This window comes from Callorhinchus milii, unplaced genomic scaffold, assembly GCF_018977255.1.
Source record: "Callorhinchus milii isolate IMCB2004 unplaced genomic scaffold, IMCB_Cmil_1.0 Scaffold3, whole genome shotgun sequence".
NCBI classification, from domain to species: Eukaryota; Metazoa; Chordata; class Chondrichthyes; order Chimaeriformes; family Callorhinchidae; genus Callorhinchus; species Callorhinchus milii.
The window spans coordinates 15081755-15104622 of NW_024704744.1; the positions used below are offsets into that span (position 1 = coordinate 15081755).

General features: G+C 38.4%; 1 protein-coding gene across 5 annotated transcripts in view; it reads left to right on the forward strand.

Annotated features, from left to right (window-relative positions):
• The window catches only part of asap2a (ArfGAP with SH3 domain, ankyrin repeat and PH domain 2a), an 86034-nt gene that overhangs the window by 24929 nt on the left and 38237 nt on the right, over positions 1-22868 (forward strand). For 3 of the 5 annotated variants that reach the window (XM_042332899.1, XM_042332900.1, XM_007906476.2), the window contains exons 3-11: positions 5700-5845; positions 6172-6246; positions 9421-9470; positions 10356-10485; positions 11096-11181; positions 12330-12405; positions 13014-13100; positions 19730-19747; positions 21656-21759. In XM_042332899.1, the coding sequence (XP_042188833.1) occupies positions 5700-5845; positions 6172-6246; positions 9421-9470; positions 10356-10485; positions 11096-11181; positions 12330-12405; positions 13014-13100; positions 19730-19747; positions 21656-21759 (772 nt within the window). The remainder of the gene's footprint in view (positions 1-5699; positions 5846-6171; positions 6247-9420; positions 9471-10355; positions 10486-11095; positions 11182-12329; positions 12406-13013; positions 13101-19729; positions 19748-21655; positions 21760-22868) is intronic. The other 2 variants (XM_042332901.1, XM_007906478.2) reach the window with 1 other exon arrangement.

Genomic DNA, 22868 nt, shown 5'->3' on the forward strand with positions numbered 1-22868 from the left:
CTGCCTGTTGTTGACCAGTGACAGCTGGTCCAGTCAGCCACACCTAAGNAAAAAATGAGATGAAATGAAATTCTTAACTTGTGTCTCACCATTAACTTGTGTTAAATGACAATGAATGCTTTGCATTGCGGGTGGAATAGTTGGATCTGTATAGTTCTTCAGAGTGACTAATTTTACAGTTAATGGCTTTGTAATTGGAGCTCATGATGTAATCTGAAAATGTTCAAATATTCAAATGTCCCATCTGCTAATCAGTCGTTTGCATATAGAGCACAAAATAGATGCGCAATACTGAAAAGAACAACCTTTTTTTTAGCATTGTACTTTTTGATTCAACTAATAGTTTTATTTCTGTTGCTTTTTGTGATTTTTCTCTATATTTCCCTCCAGTATTTGTCCACTGAAGTGCCATATAGGTCAGAAGTTTTAAAGCATTTAAGCATCTGTTACGAAATTATAAAGACATTTATTTTGGAGGCAGAATTTGAGTCAACATTCTTGGTAACTTACTGATCAACTGCATAATGGTAACAATGTTTCGATTTTCTTTTTAGTCAGCAGTATTTGAATTCTTTCCCTGTGCACAACGGGCACTCTGTACATAGTTACCGTGTAGATATCCAGCATTGTTGAAATGCAAGAACTAGGTTAAGTGCTCTGAGATGCCACCATGCGTGAAGGGTGCTTTATAAATGCAATTTGTTGTTACAAACTCATGAAACAATTCTGGTGGATATGAATGTATTGTTGCAGTATATATTTATTTATAGAAAGGCCTTTATAGTACAGAAAAGCTCTCAAATGGTAGCTAATGTTTTGTGTAAATTGCTGCATTTCGTTAAAACATTTGTTGTAGACTAATTACATTACTCCACATTATTGTATGAAATACTACCATTTTAAATTAGCAAACTTTTTATTGCCACAAACAAATTACTAATTGGGTTACCTGTCACTAATCTGACTGTCAGTGTATTTTTAGTATAAATGTTTAGTGAGCTACAGTAAAATTAAGTGTTTTGGAATGTCTTCCTAATATGAAAGGTGCTATACAAATGTGTATTTGTATGGGATTGGATTGTGAAATTAAAAAATAATGGAAAAATTGCAGGACAGTTAATTTACTAATGAATGTTTCTTTGAAGACGAAACCTTACATCTTGCATCTTACATCTGAGAAACTAATGTAGTCTCTAATTAGAATGACTAAGTGGTAACATATAATTGAAATAATTCTGTTGAAAATGTTCAGATTTGTTTTACTGATCTCACCCCACCCCCCATTTAAAAATACAGTTACATCCATTGATTTATCTGCTTTCATTCAGAATCCTGCCCGTACCACTAGAAACCATGAATCACAGCTTTGTTGCCTGTTTAAGAACTTGATATCATGATGATGCATCTTGTTTCATGAAGTGCCAGAGTATTTATTTAGTCACTGTGAGGTTTACTGTGTGTTTTGTGTATGTGACTGCAAGTGCCAAACTTTAGCTATCAAAATCGATAGTATGACGTTACTTGTAGGCACTGGGTTTAACCCAGTGGAGTCCTGTAGCAGCTAGAGCACTCGCCTCACAAGCAAAAGGACTTTGGTTTGATTCCTGGGCAGGGCAAAACATTGGAAAAGTTTCTGTACTCATCATGCCTCTGTTTACCTAGTAGTAAGTAGGAATCCGGTTGTTAGTCAATTGGTGGATCACTTTTCCGGAGGTAAATAATCCCTTCAAAATAAATAATTTGGTCACTGAATCCACGACCGTTTGTGGGACACTGCTGTGTGCAATTGGCTGCCACGTTTCGCCCACAAATAGTCAATTCACTTCACAATGTATTCTGTGAAGCTCTTTGAGACGTCCAGAAGACGTGATAAGGTACTATATCAAATGTAAGGATTATTATTATTGTAAAACCCTCAGTAGAGCTTTTACCCTAGGATGATAATAAACCTTACATTTGGTATAGTGCCTCTCAATCGAGAGGATGTCCCAAAGTACTTCACAAGTTATACTGTGTTCTTGTGGGCGAACTTAGCAGCCAATTTGCATGTAACAATGTCCCACAAATGGGTATGAAGTGAATGACTAATTGTTTTTGAGGGATTGTTGGTCAGGATATTGTGGGGAAATTCCTTTTTCTTTTTAAATAGTGCCATGGGATCTTTAATATCCACCTGAACAGGCAGAAGGGGTTTAATGTCCTCTGAAAGATGGCACCTGCAACAATGCAGTACTCCCCCAGCACTGCAGTGAAGTGTCACCTTAGACTATGTGTTCCAGCGTGGCCAACTCTATGACTGTTGCTTCCTTTACCATTGCATGCAACATATGTTTGTAAAAACCTTTAATGTCAGTTTTTACTTTTTTAACACTATGAATATCTGAATATTTTGGATTACAGATGATTTTCTCTTAAACCAAAATTCTCTACCTATTGTGGACTTTGCAATGCATGTACATCACAGTTATGCTGATTGACGTGCAAATTGCATACTCGCAGATGACTCCTGGACCTTTGACAGAGTATGGATGACCACAGAGTGGTGCTATACTGTACATGTATAACTAGATTCATGACACATTACTTGTTACAAGAATTGTTTGCATTTGATACTAGCTATCTGAGTGACGAGTTGTATGAAGATGTATAATGAAAAGTATTTTGGTGTTCTTTAACATGAGCAGAAATTGCTAAATTATAGCAGATTTTAAAATCACCTTATTCATGTTTTTTTCATCACATTTTTTTACTCTTACTGTCATGAACAATTAGACCCTGGGTATGCTCCCAAAATACTTTAATGAATCTTATGTTTGGGATTCCTGGAATAGACACAGAACAAGTGCAATGGTAGAAACTCATCCTTGAAGAAAAGGTCCAGAAGATATTAGTCATTCTGTTGTGTCCAGGTTACCAGAAAGGATAGTTGAGGCTAGGCCTTTTGACTCATTTAATAAACCATTTGGTCCTGTAACGAGAGGAAGGTTGGGTGGTTATTTTCGAAGGATGCGATGAAATGGGCCAAAGAGCCATTTTTTTTATTTGGACTGCTTTAGTGATCTTTTGAAGGAGACTCCATAAATGCCAAAGGCAATCAAGAGCTTCAGAATATTCATCCATATTATTATTATTATCTTCACCACACAATTCCATCTACCTTTCCTCCATAGACAATTGGGTCTACTTTGCAATGTTCAGTAACACCTGAGCAAAGTGCATTATTTTGCTTTTATTGAAATATACGAGTTGCTTATTTCTCCTTGTGTTGCTGGCCAACTATTCCCCTATCTTACTTCAAATGCCGCTGAAACGTTTATTTATGCTTTCGTCACCTCCCACCTTGAGTTTTTTTCCAAAGCACTCCTCGCCGGTCACACCAGCTCCAATATAAATAAGGTTCAAATGATACAAAACTCTGCCCCCAATGTTCTCACCCATATCAATCTCTGCACCCCCATCACCCCAGTTCTTGCCACTGGCTGCTTGTTATAGATCGATTTGAAGATTCTCACATGCACTTTCAAATCACTTCACACCCTAGCACTTCCCTGCCTCTGATCTACTAATTCCCCACTCCAGTGCCTACTATTACTTTGCTCGCCTAGCTTTGTGTCTTCTGCAGTCCCTTGTCCCCCTGCTGCATTATTGGAGGTCATGCTTTCAGCCACTATGCCCCTGAAACTCTGGAACTCTGCCTCAATACTTATTTCTTTCTCCGTCTTCAAATTACACCTCTTTGACTGTGCCTATGGTCACCACCTCACTTTTTCCAGCTTAGTTAAACCACACCACTGTTGAGCGTTCCGAGACACTAATTGCAAAGGGTGCTATATAAATACAAGTTGTTGCTGTTTCTCACTATGCTGCTGAGTCAACTCTTTGTGATGGATTCTGCAATCCAATACCTGCACAACAGCACTGTTGATTTGCCAACCTGCCTAGGGTAGGCTTGTTACTTGAGAGGTGGGATTCTTTCTGCTCTGCTCCTAATAAACCTTTAAGGAGCAGTGCTATAAATGTGATTGCATTCCACTTCAGATAATCCTTTTCCCCTCAATATAGTCTTACCCACTTAGCTCAAACTCATTTATGTTGACATCTGCTTATATTGACAAAATAGTGAAGTCCTGGCCCCTTCTGTGCATATTAATAAAAACATAAATTTTGGCACACTTATGTGACAGTATATTCATAAATGATTATTTTTTACCTATTAGTATCTTTATAAATAATCCAATGATTTTTTGTAAGTAAGGTAGTAAAAGGACATGTAAATAATTGTTTCTGGAATTTTAATTAAATGTATGATTTTTTAAAAAATTAATTAAGGGGCATGTAAATACATGGTACAGAAATTTTGATCACGTAATATTTATTGCCTGTTTGTGACCACCTATATTGACTGGACTGCATTATGCTTAACAGGGCCTTCCTTTGCATGTTATACATGTTGTGGGCATTCATTAACTTATTGTCTGCAATTAACTTGCCAAACAAAGAAGATTCCTAGGTTCTGACTAATCCTTGTTTATTTAAATACAGGTATTGGATGGGATAACTAGTAACTTCTGCCAAAGCTCCAGTTTCTCACAGTTAAATAACCAGAAATTGCCAATAGGTATATCGTAGACAATTTCGACTTGAATAATGGAAGAATGTTGTCTGCACATACTGCAATGTGCTTGTTGAAAGTTACTATGGTTCATTTGATGTTTTGGCATAGTTGAACAGTTTCTGCTCATGTTGCTTCTGGCGGGGCAAATAGCCAAACATCTTGAATTTGGCAACTTCCGGAAAGATATTCTTGCATGTGATATGGCAGAAGGTACTCACTATTTGAGTCTTGAGAAAGAAAAGCTCTTTTAGAGTAATTCCTATTTGGTTGTGATAAACTAGATATGACATAACTGATTTTAATTTTGGTAACTTGAGTTTTAAAAAAATCTTGATGGTCATCGTTGGGTACAACATTTCTGTTTTTGAATAGACATAGCATTTACTTTACGTTCTGTTGTGTTGGGTTTGAAATTACTGTTGGTAGTGGAGTTAACCACTCTGTTGAAACCAGCTTATTCTATTTGCTGGAGTTCATGTATAAGGACCTGTGAACAGAGGAACCAAAGCCACTAATAATTTATATTTAATGCTTGTTTATTTAATGAGGCAGAAAAGTTGCATTAGTTCAATAACAGTTATAATAGACAAGGTTACAACAAACAATATTTACTGTTATGTCCACATATGTCGAGAGCAATGTTACTGTAATAAATGCAGCTATTAATAAATGCAATTCTTACTTCTGAACCAATTTAACTGTTCAAGGCACACTATTCTCATAACAACTTATCTGAAGTTATACTAACTAACTTGTAACATGTTGCACTTAGACATAAACTCTACATTTTTGCTGATTCAGATTAGGCTTTGACTCTCTACAAATTATTTCAATACGGATAAATGTGATAAACAGTATTCACCTGATCAATCAAATCAGTTTAATATCAAGGCTGTCATTCGCCAAGTTAGGAATGTAGGGATTTCTAAGTGAACCAGAATAATATTTTAAGCAGTAATATATTTCTGATTCCAACAATTGATAATAGTATTCTTAATGGTGAACTACCCTGATTTGGCAATAAATGCTTGCTAACAATATGAAAAAAAGACTGTTCTGTAAAATAGTTTTTCTTTCCACGCAGGTCATGTGGAAAATGAAGAGCAATATACACAAGCACTGGAAAAGTTTGGAGGCAATTGTGTCTGTCGTGATGATCCTGATCTAGGCACAGCGTTTCTAAAGTTTGCAGTCTTCACGAAGGAATTGACTGCCCTTTTCAAAAATCTGGTAATTACATATTATAACTTATTCCTGTCTGTCACATGTTCCACTCACATAATCCAAGACTGAAAAAAAGGTTAGGGCATGATGAGAGAGAGAGACGTTCTCGCTCTCTTTCTCCCTTTTCCCCCCACCCCGATTTACAGGCAGTTAAGCACCTCAAACACTGTTTCAATGGAAATATAGATATAATGGGATTACTGTACTGAGATGTCCATGAGAAGGTTATTATGGGATGCTTTATCATTTGGATGGTTTATGTAATACTTGAGAAAGCAGACTGATGGCTCTGATTTTAAAAACTGTTGAAATGAATATTTATCACCATACAGATTCAGAATATGAACAATATCATCACTTTTCCTCTGGACAGCTTACTTAAAGGAGATCTAAAAGGAATTAAAGGGGTAAGTTTGCAGTATTTCTATTCTGTGCATTTTCCTTGTTGTTGTTGGCCCATTCCAGCCAGTTGTTGATTACGCTCAGTATAAAGTAATAGTTTGTAGTGTTTTTTGTGATCTTGTCTTTCAACATCCTCAACCTAGGTCCTCTTCTTTGGCTGTCTTGGTATTCTTGGTATTGTTCTGGTTTAACTTTCAATAGTTTCAATCTGGTAAGCATCTTATTTCTAACTTTTTTTTGAAATGTCTCTTAGGTGCAAAGATATTTAAGAATCGTAAAGAATATAACTGAACCATCTCCACCACCACATTTCTGTGGTATGATATACAACTGTGTAGCTGTATATATTCAGCTAGCATTTTGTATGAAATAATGATTGAATTCCAAGTCATGGGATTGTATTGATGCCACTTCCTGTGAGCTGTGCATTGCATGCTGCAAGCAGGAAGCCTCCCGATCTTTAAAAAATGGCCTCTTCAGTCATAAGGCAATCGCTGACGTCACTTCTTGCCTGCTGCTTATTCTCTATACGCAGGAGGCTTCCACTTTTGGCTAAGCATTCATGTTCTTCAAGTTCAAATATCACTCTTTGAAAACCTTTCTTCTAACTCCCTTTACTACTTGTTTACCAATTAACAGGAATAAGTTTTTATTATTTATTATCCTGGAACATTAAAGAAGCTTTCTGTTCGATCTCCTTTAACATCTCTATTCAAGGGAAAAAGAACCAATTTGTTGAGAGTGTTTATTACCATACTCTACTATTACTATAATGTCTCTTGTATCATTTTTTTGCACCCATGGCTCTGATGTCCTTTCCATAATTGGTTGTCCAGAGCTGCAAACTCAAACCAACCACCTGCTCCCTCGATCCCATCCCCACCTCTCTCCTCATCTCCCAGCTCCACATTCTGGCCCCTCCTGTCCAACGTCATCAACCTCTCCTTGACCACTGGTTCAGTTCCTACCCCCCTAAAAACAGCCGTCATCACCCCCATCCTGAAAAAACCTTCCCTGGACCCATCCCTCCTCTCCAGCTACTGCCCCATCTCTCACCTCCCATTCCTCTCCAAGATCCTGGAACGAGTCGTTGCGTCCCAGCTCCGCTCCTTTCTCGCCATTCCCTTTTTGAACCCCTCCAATCCGTCTTCCATGCTACCCACAGCACAGAAACAGCCCTGGTCAAAGTCACTAATGACATTCTGAACATCTGTGATCAGGGCTCCCTCTTCCTCCTTGTCCTCCTTGACCTCTCTGCCGCCTTCGACACTGTCGACCACTCCATCTTCGTACACCGCCTCTCCTCTTTACTTAATCCTTGCCTGGTTGGTTTCTTATCTCTCTCACCGTCTCCACTTTGTTACCTCTAACGGTTTCTCCTCCAGCCCCCGCATTGTCATGTCTGGCATCTCCCAATGCTCTGTCCTTGGCCCTCTCCTCTTTAATATCTACATACTCCCCCTTGGTGACATCATCCGCAGACATGGAGTCAACTTCCACATGTATGCGGATGACACCCAACTCTATCCTTCTGCCTCCACCTTCAACTCCAGGACCACTGGAGACAGACTGACAGACTGCCTGTCGGGCATCAAGTCCTGGATGAGGGCAAACTTCCTACAGTTGAATGTGAACAAGACTGAGGTTTTTCTGATTGGCTCACGCCAGCGCCTCTGCACCTCAGGCTCTGGCAGCATCAACCTCCATGATTGCACACTTCAACTCACCAACCCAGTCAGGAACCTAGGTGTCTTGTTCGACCCTCAACTGTCTTTTCTTCCCCACATCCAAGCCATGACCCGCTCTGCCTTCCCTTACCTCCATAACATCGCACGACTCCACCATTACCTCACCCCTCAGGCCACTGAAACTCTTGTTCATGCCTTCATCATCTCCAGGCTCGACTATGCAAACGCCCTGCTTGTCGGCCTTCCCAACTCCTTCCTCCACAGGCTGCAGATAATCCAGAACTTTGCAGCCCATGTCTCCTCCCGCACCAAACTCCGTGACCGCATCTCCCCATTCTCGCCCGACTCCATTGGCTCCCTATCCTTCAGCGGATCCAGTTCGAGATCCTGGTCCTCACCTACAAAGCCCTCCATGGCCTCGCCCCACCCAACCTATACGATCTCCTAACCCCCAACCAACCCACCCACTCCCTCCGCTCAGCCGGCTCTGGCCTGTTCCACGTCTCCTGCCCCACCATTGATCGGAGAGTCTTCAGCCACTCTGTCCGCAACTTCTGGAATTCTATCTTCCAATCACTCTGCCTCGCCCCCTCCTTAGCCTCCTTCAAATCCCGCCTCAAAACCCTCCTCTTCGACCATGCCATCGGTCACCCCCACTCCCTTCTCCCTCCCTGACCCCAGCTTGGGTCTGAAATGCTGTACACTGTCCAGCTCCTTGGGACATCCTCCCGACATGAAAGGTGCTATACAAATGTAATCTTGTTGTTGCACTCAGTTCTCCAACTGTGGCCTAACCAATTACTTGAATACATTTAGCATCGATTCCTAATTTTTGTATCCTAAGTTTTGTATTTACACCCAAAATTTTATTTGCCTTTTTCGTGGTCTTTCAATCTACATTTCTTCCTTCGAGGATCTGAAATCCAAAGTAATTCTGTATTGTGCATGCACAAACAGTTAAATATTGTGCAGCTGAAATAGTGGTATGATTTAGCAACTGTTTGGCACTGTTTATTACAGTACCTCAAAGTGACCTGACCATTAAACTTTCTCCACAAATGAACATAGTTTATGTTGGGGACTAACTTGGAATATGGAATTATGTCAATTTACACTTATAATTGGAAGTTACATTTAAACATAGCATATCCTCTTTGGCTTCCAATTATCTACGTCTCACAAGTATAACTTTGAAACTGACCTATAAATATGCATAAGCTTTATTAAGAATGAAATAGCTTGTAGCACCGATTTGGTTAAATTATGAGATTTGAAACTGAACCATATAAATGCTTAATGTTTGTTTAGGTACCACCCATGCATGATGACATATCTAGAAAATATAAGATGTCCTGCTATGATGCCTTGGTTTTGTTTGAAGTGGTGAAATATATCCTTAATTTTTTTTAAAAAAAACTAGATTTAGGCTTCTTAATTAATTAAGTAATGATATTAAACAGTTTCATACTTTGTACAATTTTTAATTTGTAGGATCTGAAGAAGCCTTTTGATAAAGCCTGGAAGGATTACGAAACGAAAGTGTAAGCTCTTGTTTTGAAATGTATCTTTTTCTAGGAGTATATAATAAGATCCTCAAATACTCAAAGCCTCCTCGGTGGGAGATATCTTTCCTAAGAATGGGTGGAAATGTTCCGATTCCAGGCTTGATCTTTGTACTCCAGGAGGATTATTTGTTTATGTCAGTCTTTACTCCTGTAATTTCCAATACAAATGCTGGAACAAGTTTCATTCGTATGTCACCTTTCACGACGGGAGGATATCTTCAATTTTATTGATGTGCAGAATTTTAGAAAAATACAACATTAATACAGGGTTGTTATATCATTCTACTGTAGGTAATTCAACGTACCCATATCGGGAATGTAATTATTGTATTAGAATGGACTGATGTTATTCCATTGTTCTTGGAGAAGTAGCTCTGAACATTATAGAAACAGAATGGTCAGCAATTGGTCAGAAACACAAGCAGAGGTGACCTCAAAAATACAATACAAATTTACATTTATATCGGGCCTTTCACATCGGGAAAAAGTAGGTAGCAAACAACATTGTCAGTGTCAGGCTGATAGGTCGAAGCACTGTCTCTTGCTGAAGTGACTTGCTGCCACTCACCCTCACAGGGTTATCTGCAGTGGGATATTATTATTTCAGAGAAAAATAGAAATTCAAGAACAGTTTTGAATTGATGCCCCAAAAAATGCTTCTGCAGAATCTTGCTAATAGTAGTGAGGATTTATTATATTTAGTTCCTGATGATTTTAACAGAATTATTTAATGAACGTTTGGGGGTTTGAAACTGTCAGAGTAAGTTTACAAAGGAGAAAAGTAATCTATGTAAACAAAACTTTAGACTGTGGGATAGTCCTCTCAGATCTCATATGACTGCAATATTCTCTTTTGTACAGTACAAAAATTGAAAAGGAAAAAAAAGAACATGCCAAGCAACATGGCATGATCCGTACAGAAATAAGTGGAGCAGAAATTGCTGAAGAGATGGAGAAGGAAAGAAGGTTCTTTCAATTACAAATGTGTGAGGTGAGTTAATTCTGTGGATGTTTTGCAGAATACAATTTTTAGAGCAGCCTGGAACAGAACCTCTCTTTCGGTTCACTCCTTTCCTGGTTTTGTTCTCACCTGTTCCAATGTCTCAACTTTGTATCTGCCAACACCTTCTCCTTGCACCCTCCAAAATCACCTGTAGTGTTCCTCAGGGCTCTATCCAGGTCCTCTCTTTAATATTTAGATGCTCCCATTTTGCCATCCGTAGGCATGGGGTTAATTTCCACATGTATGTGGATGACACCCAACTATCTCTCTGCCTCCACCCTCAATTCCAGGACCACTGCTATCCTGACTGATTGCCTGTCAGATGTCAAGTCCTGGATGCGAGCTAACTTTCTCCAGGTAAATGTCGACAAGACAGAGGCCTACTTGCTTGGCTCTTGTCATTCCCTTTTCATCTCTATCTACACGGATGTACACTCCACCTAATAGTGCCAGTGTGGAACATTCACATCACCCAATCCTCAGGATTCTAAAACTGGTTCATGATTTTCCCTTCATCTTGTTGAAGAATGCATTATTTCTTGATGAATGTAAATTCCTTAACAATGTTCAGCATTAAATTATATAATTTTTTTGACAGTATTTACTTAAAGTTAATGAGATCAAGATCAAGAAAGGAGTTGATTTACTTCAGAATTTGATAAAATATTTCCACGCACAGTGCAAGTAAGTGTTTTCTTCTGTTATTAGTCCTGCTTCCCATAGTTTATAGTTGTGTTGCATGTTTAATATTGCAAATAGTATTTAAGAAATAGCAGTATTCAGAGGTGGGTCAGAGTTGGCATCTCAACAGGACGTAGCAGAGATCCATCTGTATGAAGGATGGAAGAACTGGCAGGAGGTGTGGAAGAGATTGAAGGCCTAATGACTCAACCCATTGGGAGGGGGTGGACTCTGTACTGCGATGCCTTGCTAATGTTAAGGCAGCAGATGCGGATAGCATTAATCCTGAGTTACTAGAAGCTGCTCGGGATGGGGAAAAGAACGGTGAGATCCAAGCCAGGAGGCCCCAACCTGAGAAGCCGCCCTAGCACCAGTTATCAGAACTCTCTCTCTCTCTCTCTGAGTTCCAGAGTGCAGTTGTGCTACCTGATCACAAGGAGGGTGACCCTAGTAAGACTGAAAACTGCAGAGGGATCTCACTGATTTCAGATGCTGCTTCACTGCATGTGCATTGCACACATTGGAGGCTAGTGATTTGATGGGAAGGAAGCAGGCTAGCTTTCATTCTTGTAAGAATATGTGGCACAAAAGGTGGCTCTGTATGAGATCGCAGAATGTCATAAGGCTAAAAGGAAACCCACTTTCTTCTGCAAGGCATTCGAACTTGTGCGTCATGAATCCCTAGTGCTGAAACCGAAAGCCTTGGGAATATATGGTCAAATCCTAGCTTTTATCCAGAATGTGCTTGGTTTTCCAACACCAAGATCTGTGTAAGAGTAGATGTTGGATTCACTGAGCCCATTAATCTTGAAATGGGAGTAAGGGAAGGCTGCTCATTGTCACCCACCCTATTGATGTATTCATCACTGATGTGTTGGATGACGTAGAGGGGAATGGACTTGGTTTATGTGTTCCAGGCCTTTCAGAATTCTGTTTGTGGACAATATTGTGTTGCTGGCGGACTCACCTAGGGACATGATGGTGGATTACACCAAATGTGGAACTGTGGTTCTGCACAGCTCAAGAGAAGATATTGAGTGTATTGATTGAGAGATACACAGCACATCAATACCAATTGTTGATTCTTATTGTTGTTGAGTACTTGAATTATGATTTATGGTGTGCATTTCTGTTTAACTGTTCAATAACAGTTTCTTTCAGGACGGCTTGAAGGCTGTAGAAAGTTTAAAACCTTCAATGGAAAAACTTTCTACGGATTTACACGCTGTAAGTATAACTATTGAGATTGAAATCGTATTTAGGCTTTGAGTCTGAATGAGGGTTTTGTTTGGTGGAGGGAGGAGAGAGAATGCAACAAATTTACACTTTACATACATTCTCCTTAATCTTATGAAACAGCATTTGATACTTTTTATACAATTGAAGTAAACCTTTAAATAAATATGAGTAATATGAGATTGCTGATGCTGCAGATCATTTTTTTTAGTACAGTAACCCAATGGAATACTGTAGTTAGGTTTTCATGACAAGGGTAACATGCATCTACTTATTTGAGACATTTTAAAAAAGGAAAAAAAATTCAATTACTTCACGTCTAGTTATTTTTGCATCTTTATTAGATTAATGCTGCACCACCGATCATTCTCTTTTTATAAGGACAGTTGCTATGAGGCAAGGAAATTGTGACCTAATGGATGTGATAAAATAACAATAAGATTATCTGGTGTTATTGCATGTAAATTAATCTTATAGAATATAACCTTAAAGTAAACCTAAGTTTTTTTTTTAGTAATTCTTTGTGAAACAAGCTACACTTGCGGATAGGAGATATTTGTTCTCTTGACATATGACACATCATGATTTTTTCTGCCCAGATTAAACAAGTACAAGATGAGGAAAGAAAGCAGCTAATTCAACTTCGCGATGTTCTGAAAACAGCACTTCAGGTAGAACAAAAAGAGGTGAGTAGCTAATTCTGTATTCTCATGCATGTGCAGGTCTGCATATAATTAACACATTTGCTTGTTGCTCTTTATCTCAAACTATCAAAGCTTACATTGCTTTCTGTTCAGGAGGTAAGAAACTCCTGAATAAATACTGTATAATAGAATATGCACCACCACAAAGAACCAAAGTGTATCATGATAAAATTGCTGGAGGGCAGGGTGACAATTTGAAATTGTCCTTTGATGACTGTATTACAACAGATTTTTTTTTAATGGGAGTATTCAGGTACAATCTTTTTGTGGGTTCTCCCTATTTTGTTTTTCTATTAATCTATTGTCTTGAAAATGAGTAAGCCAATGTCCTATTGTGATTACATTACACACAGCAGCAGGGATCACCAGTCATTGCTTTCTGCTCCAATTTCCCTCCAACTCTCCCTGACATGAACTGATGAAAGTAGGACTCAACCTTGTGTCGCTCCCTGCTCGTGTGGCACTCAGTATTTGCAAGTTCAATGATCAGAACCTCGATTCACAATATACATTAATGATTTGGGCTCGGGAATCAGCAGTACAATTTCAAAATTTGCAGATGACACCAAATTGGGGGGACTAGTTAATACAGAGGAGGACTGCAGCAAATTACAGCAAAACATAAATAAACTTGCTGAATGGGCATTTAAATGGCATACGCATTTCAATGTAGAAAAGTGTGAGGTACATTTTGGTAGAAGGAATAAGGAAGTCACATACATCCTGGAAAATAAAATGGGGTAGAGGAGCAAAGCAATCTAGGGGTACACATACACAATTCACTACAAACAGCAATGCAGGTTAATAAGCCCATAAAAAAGGCAAACCAGGCTTTGGGGTTCATTTCTAGAGGGATAGAAATGAAAAGCAGGGAATTTACAGTAAACTTCTATAGAACCTGGAGAACCTATCATCAGGCGTGTGGAGTTCTGTAGCTCAGTGGTTGGAGCACTCGCATTGCAAGCGAGAGACTTGGGTTTGATTCCCGGCAGGGTGAAACCTTCGGCAAGTTTCGTCACTCCACACACCTGATAATAATCCCTCAAGATAAAAAAAAAATAATAAATTGGTCATTTTCAATCCACGACTGTTTGTGGGACACTGCTGTATGCAATTGGCTGCCGCATTTCGCCCACAAATATATACAGTCAATTCACTTTACAGTCTATTCTGTGCAGTGCTTTGCGACGTCTAGAAGACGTGAAAAGCGCTATATCAAATGCAAGGATTATTATTATTAACCTTGGTTAGACCCCACTTAGAATACTGTGTGCAGTTCTGGTCCCCACATTATAAGGGATGTAGAGGCACTGGAGAGGGCGCAAAGGAGATTCACAAAGATAATCCCAGAACTGAGAGGTTATACATATCAGGAAAGGCTGAATATTCTTGGACTCTTCTCTTGAAAAGAGGAGGGTAAAGGGTGATCTGATAGAGGTCTTCAAAATTATGAAAGGTTTTGATAGGGTAGACATAGGGAAGAGGTTTCCACTTATGGGGGAGACCAAAACCAGGGACTATCAATATAAAATAGTCACAAATGGATCAAACAGGGAAGTTAGAAGAAATTTCTTTACACAGAGTGAGGCAAATAGCAGAGATGTATTTAAGGGGAAGCTAGATATGTACATGAGACGTCGAGAAGACGTGAAAAGCGCTATATCAAATGCAAGAATTATTACTATGAGGGAGAACGGAGTAGAAGGTTACGCTTGAATGCTTAGTTGAGGAAGGGCAGGAGGAGGCTCAGTGGAGCCTAAACGCCGGCATAGAACAGTTGGGCCGAATGGCTTGTTTTTGTTCTGTATGTTTTGATGTATTTCACTCCACAATAGCCCTTTCAAACTATGAAAAACAAACATTGGATACGCAGAGGGAAATTTCCAGATGTAGGTGACATATATATGTGGAACTTTGTCTGATTTGGATACTCTTAAGCATAGTGATTGGTTTCCGTACATGCGGATACCTGGCTGACTAAAAGGAAAATATGTAATTCCATATGAGTGATTCGGACCGTGAATCTTTAAATAGGTATGAAACTCACCAAGCAAAGTAAACCTTTTCATTTTATTACTGTGATATTTTCGCTGCTCTCTATTTACGTTTCTAAAATATGTATGGGTGTTGTAAATTAGGTTGCTTAACCAGTTTTGCTGTACCTTGAGAACCTTTAGTAAGTGTAACAGACAGATCCCATAGCCCAATGAATGTTCAGTCAAGTACATCCAACTATGATTAACTCCTCCATACAGAGGGCAGATATTCACAGGCATGTGAAATTTTGCAGATGATACTTTGTGCAGACTTCATGGCATGAACATGCAAGTGTGCACACTGGTAACTTATGCTGCTTTGGTTATAATATTGCAACTGGTCCCCTTCCTTTGGTGAACTCTGGAGTTGACAATTCTTGTGCAGTCCAATGATTTATATAACTTTCAATGCTACAGAATCCTTAAGCAATAGTTTTCTTTCTGGAGCTCATTGAATAAGACTACAATATTTGACCATTCAGCCTTTAAAAAATCCTTATATTTTATGTAGCACCTTTTACGTCTGGAAGACGCGTCAAGGCGTTTCACAGAATTTACTGTAAACCATAGTGACTGTATTTTGTTGGCAAATGCAGCAGCCAATTTGTGCACAGCAATGACCTACAAACAGCCATAAAATGAATGGCTAATTTTATCCAGCAGATTTGCCAGGACACTCTCTTCTATTCTCCAGCTTAACAGGCAGACAGGACATTGGCCAGGATCTTGTTGACGTTCAACTGAAGAAAATTAGCTCTCATCCAGGACTTGATGTCTGACAGACATTCCGTCAGCATAGCAGTGGTCCTGGAGTCAAGGGAGGAGACAGAGAGGTAGAGTTGGGTATCATCCGCATGCATGTGGAAGTTGACACCATGTCTGCGGATGATGTCACCAAGAGGGAGCATATAGATATTGAAGAGGAGGGGACCAAGGACAGAGCCCTGAGGAACGCCACACGAGATGGTGCTGTGTAATGTTTCCTCAGTGGAACCTTCTTAAGGAAAATATATAAATAAGTGATTAGATTGTTTAGACACAAAGGTAAGAAAAGCAAAGAGAATATCCCAAGAGAACAATTTAAAAGAAAATGGATTGATGTAATGTGCTGGTTGATTGTAGTACAAAGATTCTGTTTTCTGATGTCACAATTTACACATTACCACTAATTGTCATTTAAATTTGCCATTATTGCAGGCTCTTTTTAATTTGATTCACTGCATAGTTTGTTGGAGATGAATTAATCACTTAATTTGTTTATTCAAGGTCCTCATTTCCGAATTCTTCCAGTGTTGTTGCACTAGAATTGTAAAATTTGGAAATAATGTGGTGTTTACTTGTGAAGCAATATGATATTTATTCTGAATTTTCATATGCCTAAAAATAGCCTTTCAACTCATTTTACACAAACTTCATGATTGATTGCATCTTGATATACTCAGTCTCTAATTTTATATTCCAACATGTTTATTTATCTTCAATATTTTTATGCATGAACATTTATAGTTGCCCATAAAAATTCAACAAACAAAATAAAGAAAACAGATAGGATAATTATCAAAGAAACGCTCTTTGAATCAGAAGGTTGTGGGTTCAAACTCCACGTAGGGAATAGGAATTACATAGTCTTAAGTTGACACTACAAAGCAGTGGGTGAGGTGTGTTACATTGTTGAAGGTACAGGATGAGATGTTAAGTTGAGGTCCCATCTGCCTATTTAGATGGATATTAAAGATCCCATGGCACTATTTGAAAAGAGGAGAGTTTCTCCCAGTATCTGCGTCAACAATCACCCAAATACAATTGGTCACTCACTGCATGGCTGTTTGTGGGACATCACTGTGTGCAATTGGCTGCCAGGTTTCATCAGGAAATTAGTCAATCCACTTTACAGTATATCTCGTGAAGCACCTTGAGATGTCTCAAGGTAATGTGTCTGGATGGGATGCATTCTAGGTTACTGAGGGAAGTAAGGGTGGAAATAACTGAGGCTCTGGCCATCAAACCTCCTTGGATGCCGGGATGGTGCCAGAGGACTGGAGGGTTGCAAACATTACTCCCCTGTACAAAAAGGGGCAGAAATTTAACCCGGGAACTACAGGCCAGTCAGCCTAACGTCAGTAGTGGGGAAACATCTAGAGACTATAATCCGGGACAAAACAAATTTTCACTTAGAAAAATATGGGTTAATAAAGGACAGCCAATATGGATTTGTTAACTGCAAATCATGTCTAACAAACCTGATAGTTTTTTTTTGATGAAAGAACGGAGAGGGTGGATGAAGGTAGTGCAGTCAGTGTAGTTTATATGGATTTTCAAAAGGCGTTTGATAAAGTGTCACATAAGAGACTTGTAAGCAAAATAGAAGCCCACGGTATTAAAGGGACAGTGGCAGCATGGATACAGAACTGGCTGAGAGACAGAAAGCAGAGAGTGGTGGTGAACAGTTGTTTTTCTGACTGGAGGGAGGTGTGCAGTGGTGACCCCCAGGGATCAGTGTTGAGACCACTGCTGATTTGATCTATATAAATGTCCTGGACTTGGGTATAGGGAGTACAATTTCCAAGTTTGCAGATGATACTAAGCTACGAAAGTAGTAAACAGTGAGGAGGATAGTAGCACTGCAAGAGGGCATAGACAGACTGGTAAAATGGGCAGAAACGTGGCAGATGAAGTTTAATGTGGAGAAATGCAAAGTGATGCATTTTGGGAAGAATGAGGAGAGGCGATATAAGCTGATGGTACAATCTTAAAGTGGGTGAAGGAACAGAGAGACCTGGGGTTCATATAAGTAAATCTTTGAAGGTGGCAGAACAGGGAGATAAAGCTGTTTTTTTTTTTAAAAAAAAAGCATATGGGATATTCGGCTTTATAAATGGGGGCAAAGAATACAAAAGTCAGGAAGTTATGATGAACCTTTACAAAACACTGGTTAGACCTCAGGTAGAGACTGTGTTCAGTTCTGAGCATTACACTTGAGGAAGGATGTCAAGGCATTGGAGAGGATGCAAAGGAGATTTACCAGGATGGTACCAGGAATGAGTGACTTCAGTTATCAGGAGAGGATAGAGAAGCTAGGATTATTCTCCTTGGAGCAGAGAAGGTTAAGAGGAGACTTAATAGAAGTTTTCAAAATCATGAGGGGATTCGATAAGGTGACCAAGGAGAAACTATTTCCACTGGCGGGTGGGTCGGTAACTGGAGGAAACCAATTTAAAATAGTTGTTAAAAGAAACAGAAGGGAGGTGAGGAGAAATTGTTTCACACAGTGAATTCGGATCTGGAATGCATTGCCTTTTATCGATTGGTGGAAGCCTATTCGATAACAGCTTTTAAGCGAGAGGAAGATAATTATTTGGGGAGGACAAGTTTGCAGGGCTTTGGGGAGAGAGCAGGAGAGTGGGCTTGAATTGGATAGCTTTTTTCAAAGAGCCGGCACAGACACGATGGTCCGAATGGCCTCCTTCTGTGCTGTATGATTCTATGATGATTGGAGCACCAACAATTTACAGCATTATGAGGAAGTACTTTATGAAGGTCATGAGGCTCTCCACATGGTGATGAGGGAAATATTCTCCCATTTCAACTCCTACATCGAAGAATGTTGAGGTCAGAGCGACAACTGAGAGCAGACTAGACACAGGAGAGGCAAGTCACCCCCTCACAATTTAAAAAAAAATGATATTGACTCCTTTTTGAGATGTGCGTTGTCCATTATCTTTGTGTACTTAAATTTGATTCGACCATGGCATGTATTAATTAGCTCAGTACCTCAGCCATTTTCAACGAGGTTTGTTTCTATTGTTCATGTACGCCCAAAAAACGCACAGTCACTGCACTTACAGTGTACCCTGTGAAGCACTTTGGGATGTCCTCCTGATGTGAAAGGAGTTGTACCTAATACAAAGGTTATTATGTATGGGGAAGAGCAAGGTGCAACAGATTTTCCTCCCTCCAAGTGTGAAGGTTTGTTTCTGTGAAGTGCTTTACTTTTGCTTAAAAATTAACCGCTCATTGCAGATGTGATTGGTCGATTCAAGTGTCAAATCTTTGAGACTTGAATCATTTGCCTGGTGTGAGGTAAAATCTCTTTGTCTTTCCACTGGAAAATGGTTCCCATTTCGTACCTTATAATTCTGGAAGTGTATTCTAACATTTCTGTTAACTGCATTCAGCTGGAATTCCCTTAAATCAACAACTAATGCCTACAGCATTGCAATTAGATAAGATATAACAAACTATGCTACTTTTTAAAAGAAAATTCACTTAGTGATTTGACAAAATAGTCCATAGTTAAGAAAAAATATGTTTGAATTGACTACAAGAAATTAAGTTAACATTTTGATTACAATCTCAGTAATGTTTTACAACTGTTATGAAGGTCACAATAGCTAGAAATATGTTGTAAATTGTTAAGACTCTGGAATATTTAAATTTCAGACAGTGTTATCATTTGGGGGTAATTATTGTATGATGTGTTGAGAATTTCTTAGGCTTTGTTATTTTAAATTTGTTTGAGGGAGAATCCTATTTAAAAAAAATATTACAATACACATTTCATTTCTGTTTTTGTAGGCGGTGATTGTTGATCAGGTAGGTAAAAAAAATACGGCAAGCAGATGTTAGCATAACAAGAATTTAACTGCAATTCAAATGCAATAATTATTATAATTCAGGCTGGATCCATACCTTTGGTTTTCTATTGGGAATTATTCTTGCTCTGATTTGTTAATCAATTTCTTTTAACTAAAGGCTATATTTTGTTTCTCTCCTAAATGCAATTACCCATTGTGATCGAAGTCTAGGAGAGTAAGTTTATCTTGTCTTGTCTGAATGGCTGTTAGATGTATTGCCAATTATTTTTTGTGTCCTTATTTGGTCATATTATCTTAATGTGGACTGATTTTATGCTTTGAATCATCAATATAAAGGTACAAACAAATCAATTTTTTTCAACACTCAATTTTGTTGCTATCATATCACTTTTGTTTTGTAATTTTATGTAGTTGTAAACTTGTACAAGTGTTTTTTTTACTTTGTCTTAAAGGATAGTTTTACACCAATGTATCAAATGCATTGTAGAAGGTACAATGCAAAATAACTTTCTGAAAGGGACTAATTGAATACTACAGTTATAATGTAACTAGGTTTATGATAAATAATAAATGATTTTCCCTTGGTAGTAATGTAATTGGTATAGTATAAAGTGATCTAACTTCAAAGATTTTATTTTGTTTAGACATCTGGCAAATGGCATTATAATTAAGCCTTCCATGAGCACTCAATTCCAACCATTTGGTGGTATAAAAATTGATTGTTAATGTTTAGGTTTTTTTTCTTTTTAAAAATGAGGATACTGTTCACCTTTTGTGCAGTAGCTTCCACATGCCAGAAATCCTCATGAATCCTCCTTCTCAGACTTCTAGAATACCATCAATAGCAAGATATTTCTTAAATGAGCTGGCCTTAATCACACTTTCTGGAAACTAATTCCAGCTGTTGATTATCCGCTGTGTAAATAAATACTTTCTGATTTTTGTCCTAAAATTGTCCTTCACATTCTTTATCCTCATGTCCTTCTGACTCAGTGTATGTTGTAAGTATCCAAAGCAGAAAACCCAATAATATTCTTGCTTTGCTTTGTACCAGAGTAGTTTTCAGGTCAATGTTGTGATGTGCAAACACCTAACCAATATGCTTTGATAATTTGAATTATAATAGTTGAGTCTGATAGATGATCAAGATGAGAAAGATATTTTCAGTATGGCTTTAGTTTGGAACTTGCCTTGTATATTTTTGTTCTTGTATTTTTGTTTGGTGTAGAGCGAATCAACAAAAATTGAAACATTGAAATCTAAATGGCGATATTGCCATATTCCAATTAAAATATTTTTCTGATGATCCATACCTGATTGTGGTCTTTACTCCCAGCTTTGAAAAGCTGTTTTGGGAGACAAACAAATGGGAACTAAGTTGGCTTGAGGGTTTCATTTAAATGCTGACAGAAATGTGGAGCGAGAATCCATACAGAAGTTCTTCACTTCAGGCCTATGGTTATTCTTAATTAACAATATCTAAAGGATGAGCTATTAACTCTGTCTTTTTAATTGATTTTTAAGTACACAGTGAAACTTAATTACCATTTTCAATTATACATTCACTATTATATGCCAGGAGGCCCCTCTATTATGGTAGATAATCGAGAGGTGTCATTGGAATTGTACTGGAAGATACTAAACAGTAACATTTAGGCACGTCAACTGGGTGTTAGAAGATTATGGGTTCTGCTGGAAAACTTAATCCATTCACATTTCTAACTCCCAACTGCACTAGATTCCATTCTTGTTTGGAGAGCAACCATATCAATGGTTTCACAACACTAAAAACTAATTACAGAAAAAGAAGTTGATATGCTGCTAATTAGGTATTTAATGCAGTCTGCCCCTTCTTTGGTTGGCTGTATCTAAGTTAATCATTTACGAGTAATAATTCACCATTCAGGATTCCCAGGTCCGCCAAAGTACAACCTACAGCTTACATCAGCCTCAGGGAAATAAAGAACATGGAACTGAAAAATGCGGCGCTCTCTACAAGAAAAGTGATGGGTAAGTTGAGTTTTTCCCCAATATTTGATGGCACAGGTTAACAGATGGAGCTTTCAAGCAACTAACAAAGACACATGGGTCATTTGACTTAGTAATAGAGACACAAATACATATGCTGTCCTTGTATGGCAGAGAATAAAACAAGCTTCAGTAACACTGATTCAGCTAACAATATTTGAATAATAATCGCTCCAAAAAAAACCAAAAAAAACAATAATTAAAATTGGTCATTTTCAATCTACGACTGTTTGTGGGACATTGCTGTGCGCAATTGGCTGCCGTTTTCGCCCACAAATATACAGTCAATTCACTTTACAGTGTCTTCTGTGAAGCGCTTTGGGACGTCCTCCCGACGTGAAAAGCGCTATATCAAATGCAAGGATTATTATTATTATTATTGAACTTCCATAGAAAGTTCCATTCCATGCAGACCTTTTGAATTGATGCAAAAGAAACTGTGGTCATTATGTTTGAAAGTGTGTGTGTATAATTTTATATATATATTGTATATATATTATATATGCACACATATATATTCCACATGGATTATATATATATAGTTTAACTTTAATAAAGTTTTATTAACTTTATATATAGAACTCCTGCATTACATATCAGGAAGTCGATTCATATTGTGTTCACTCTTTTATAATGTCCAATGCCTTGGGATGTCCTCCCGACATGAAAGGCGCTATACAAATGTAATTTTGTTGATGTATAATTGAGAAGTTCAGTGCAGTTCCAAGGACCATCATTTCTTTCTAATTAAAATTTTGTTATGAATTTATTTGACTGCACAGTTATTAGAACAACGTATGAAAGATTACTGTTGCTCAACAACTGGTCTGCAGTCCACGATAACGTCATGGCCAGTCCATACCAAAGATCTCTTCAGATTGAGTATATCATATACCTCCGAGGAAAACACAATTCCTCACCCAAAAATTGGGCAGATGATCGAATACACAGATTTTCTTTATGGAGATATTGGGTGTGAGAGAAAAGCTTGTTGACTCAACCTGAGGAAGAATGTGGACACTGCTCTGAACCTTGATTCAGCCTGTCATGAGTGTTTACTTTTGTTTTTGGGTCAGTCGCCTGTCTGACAC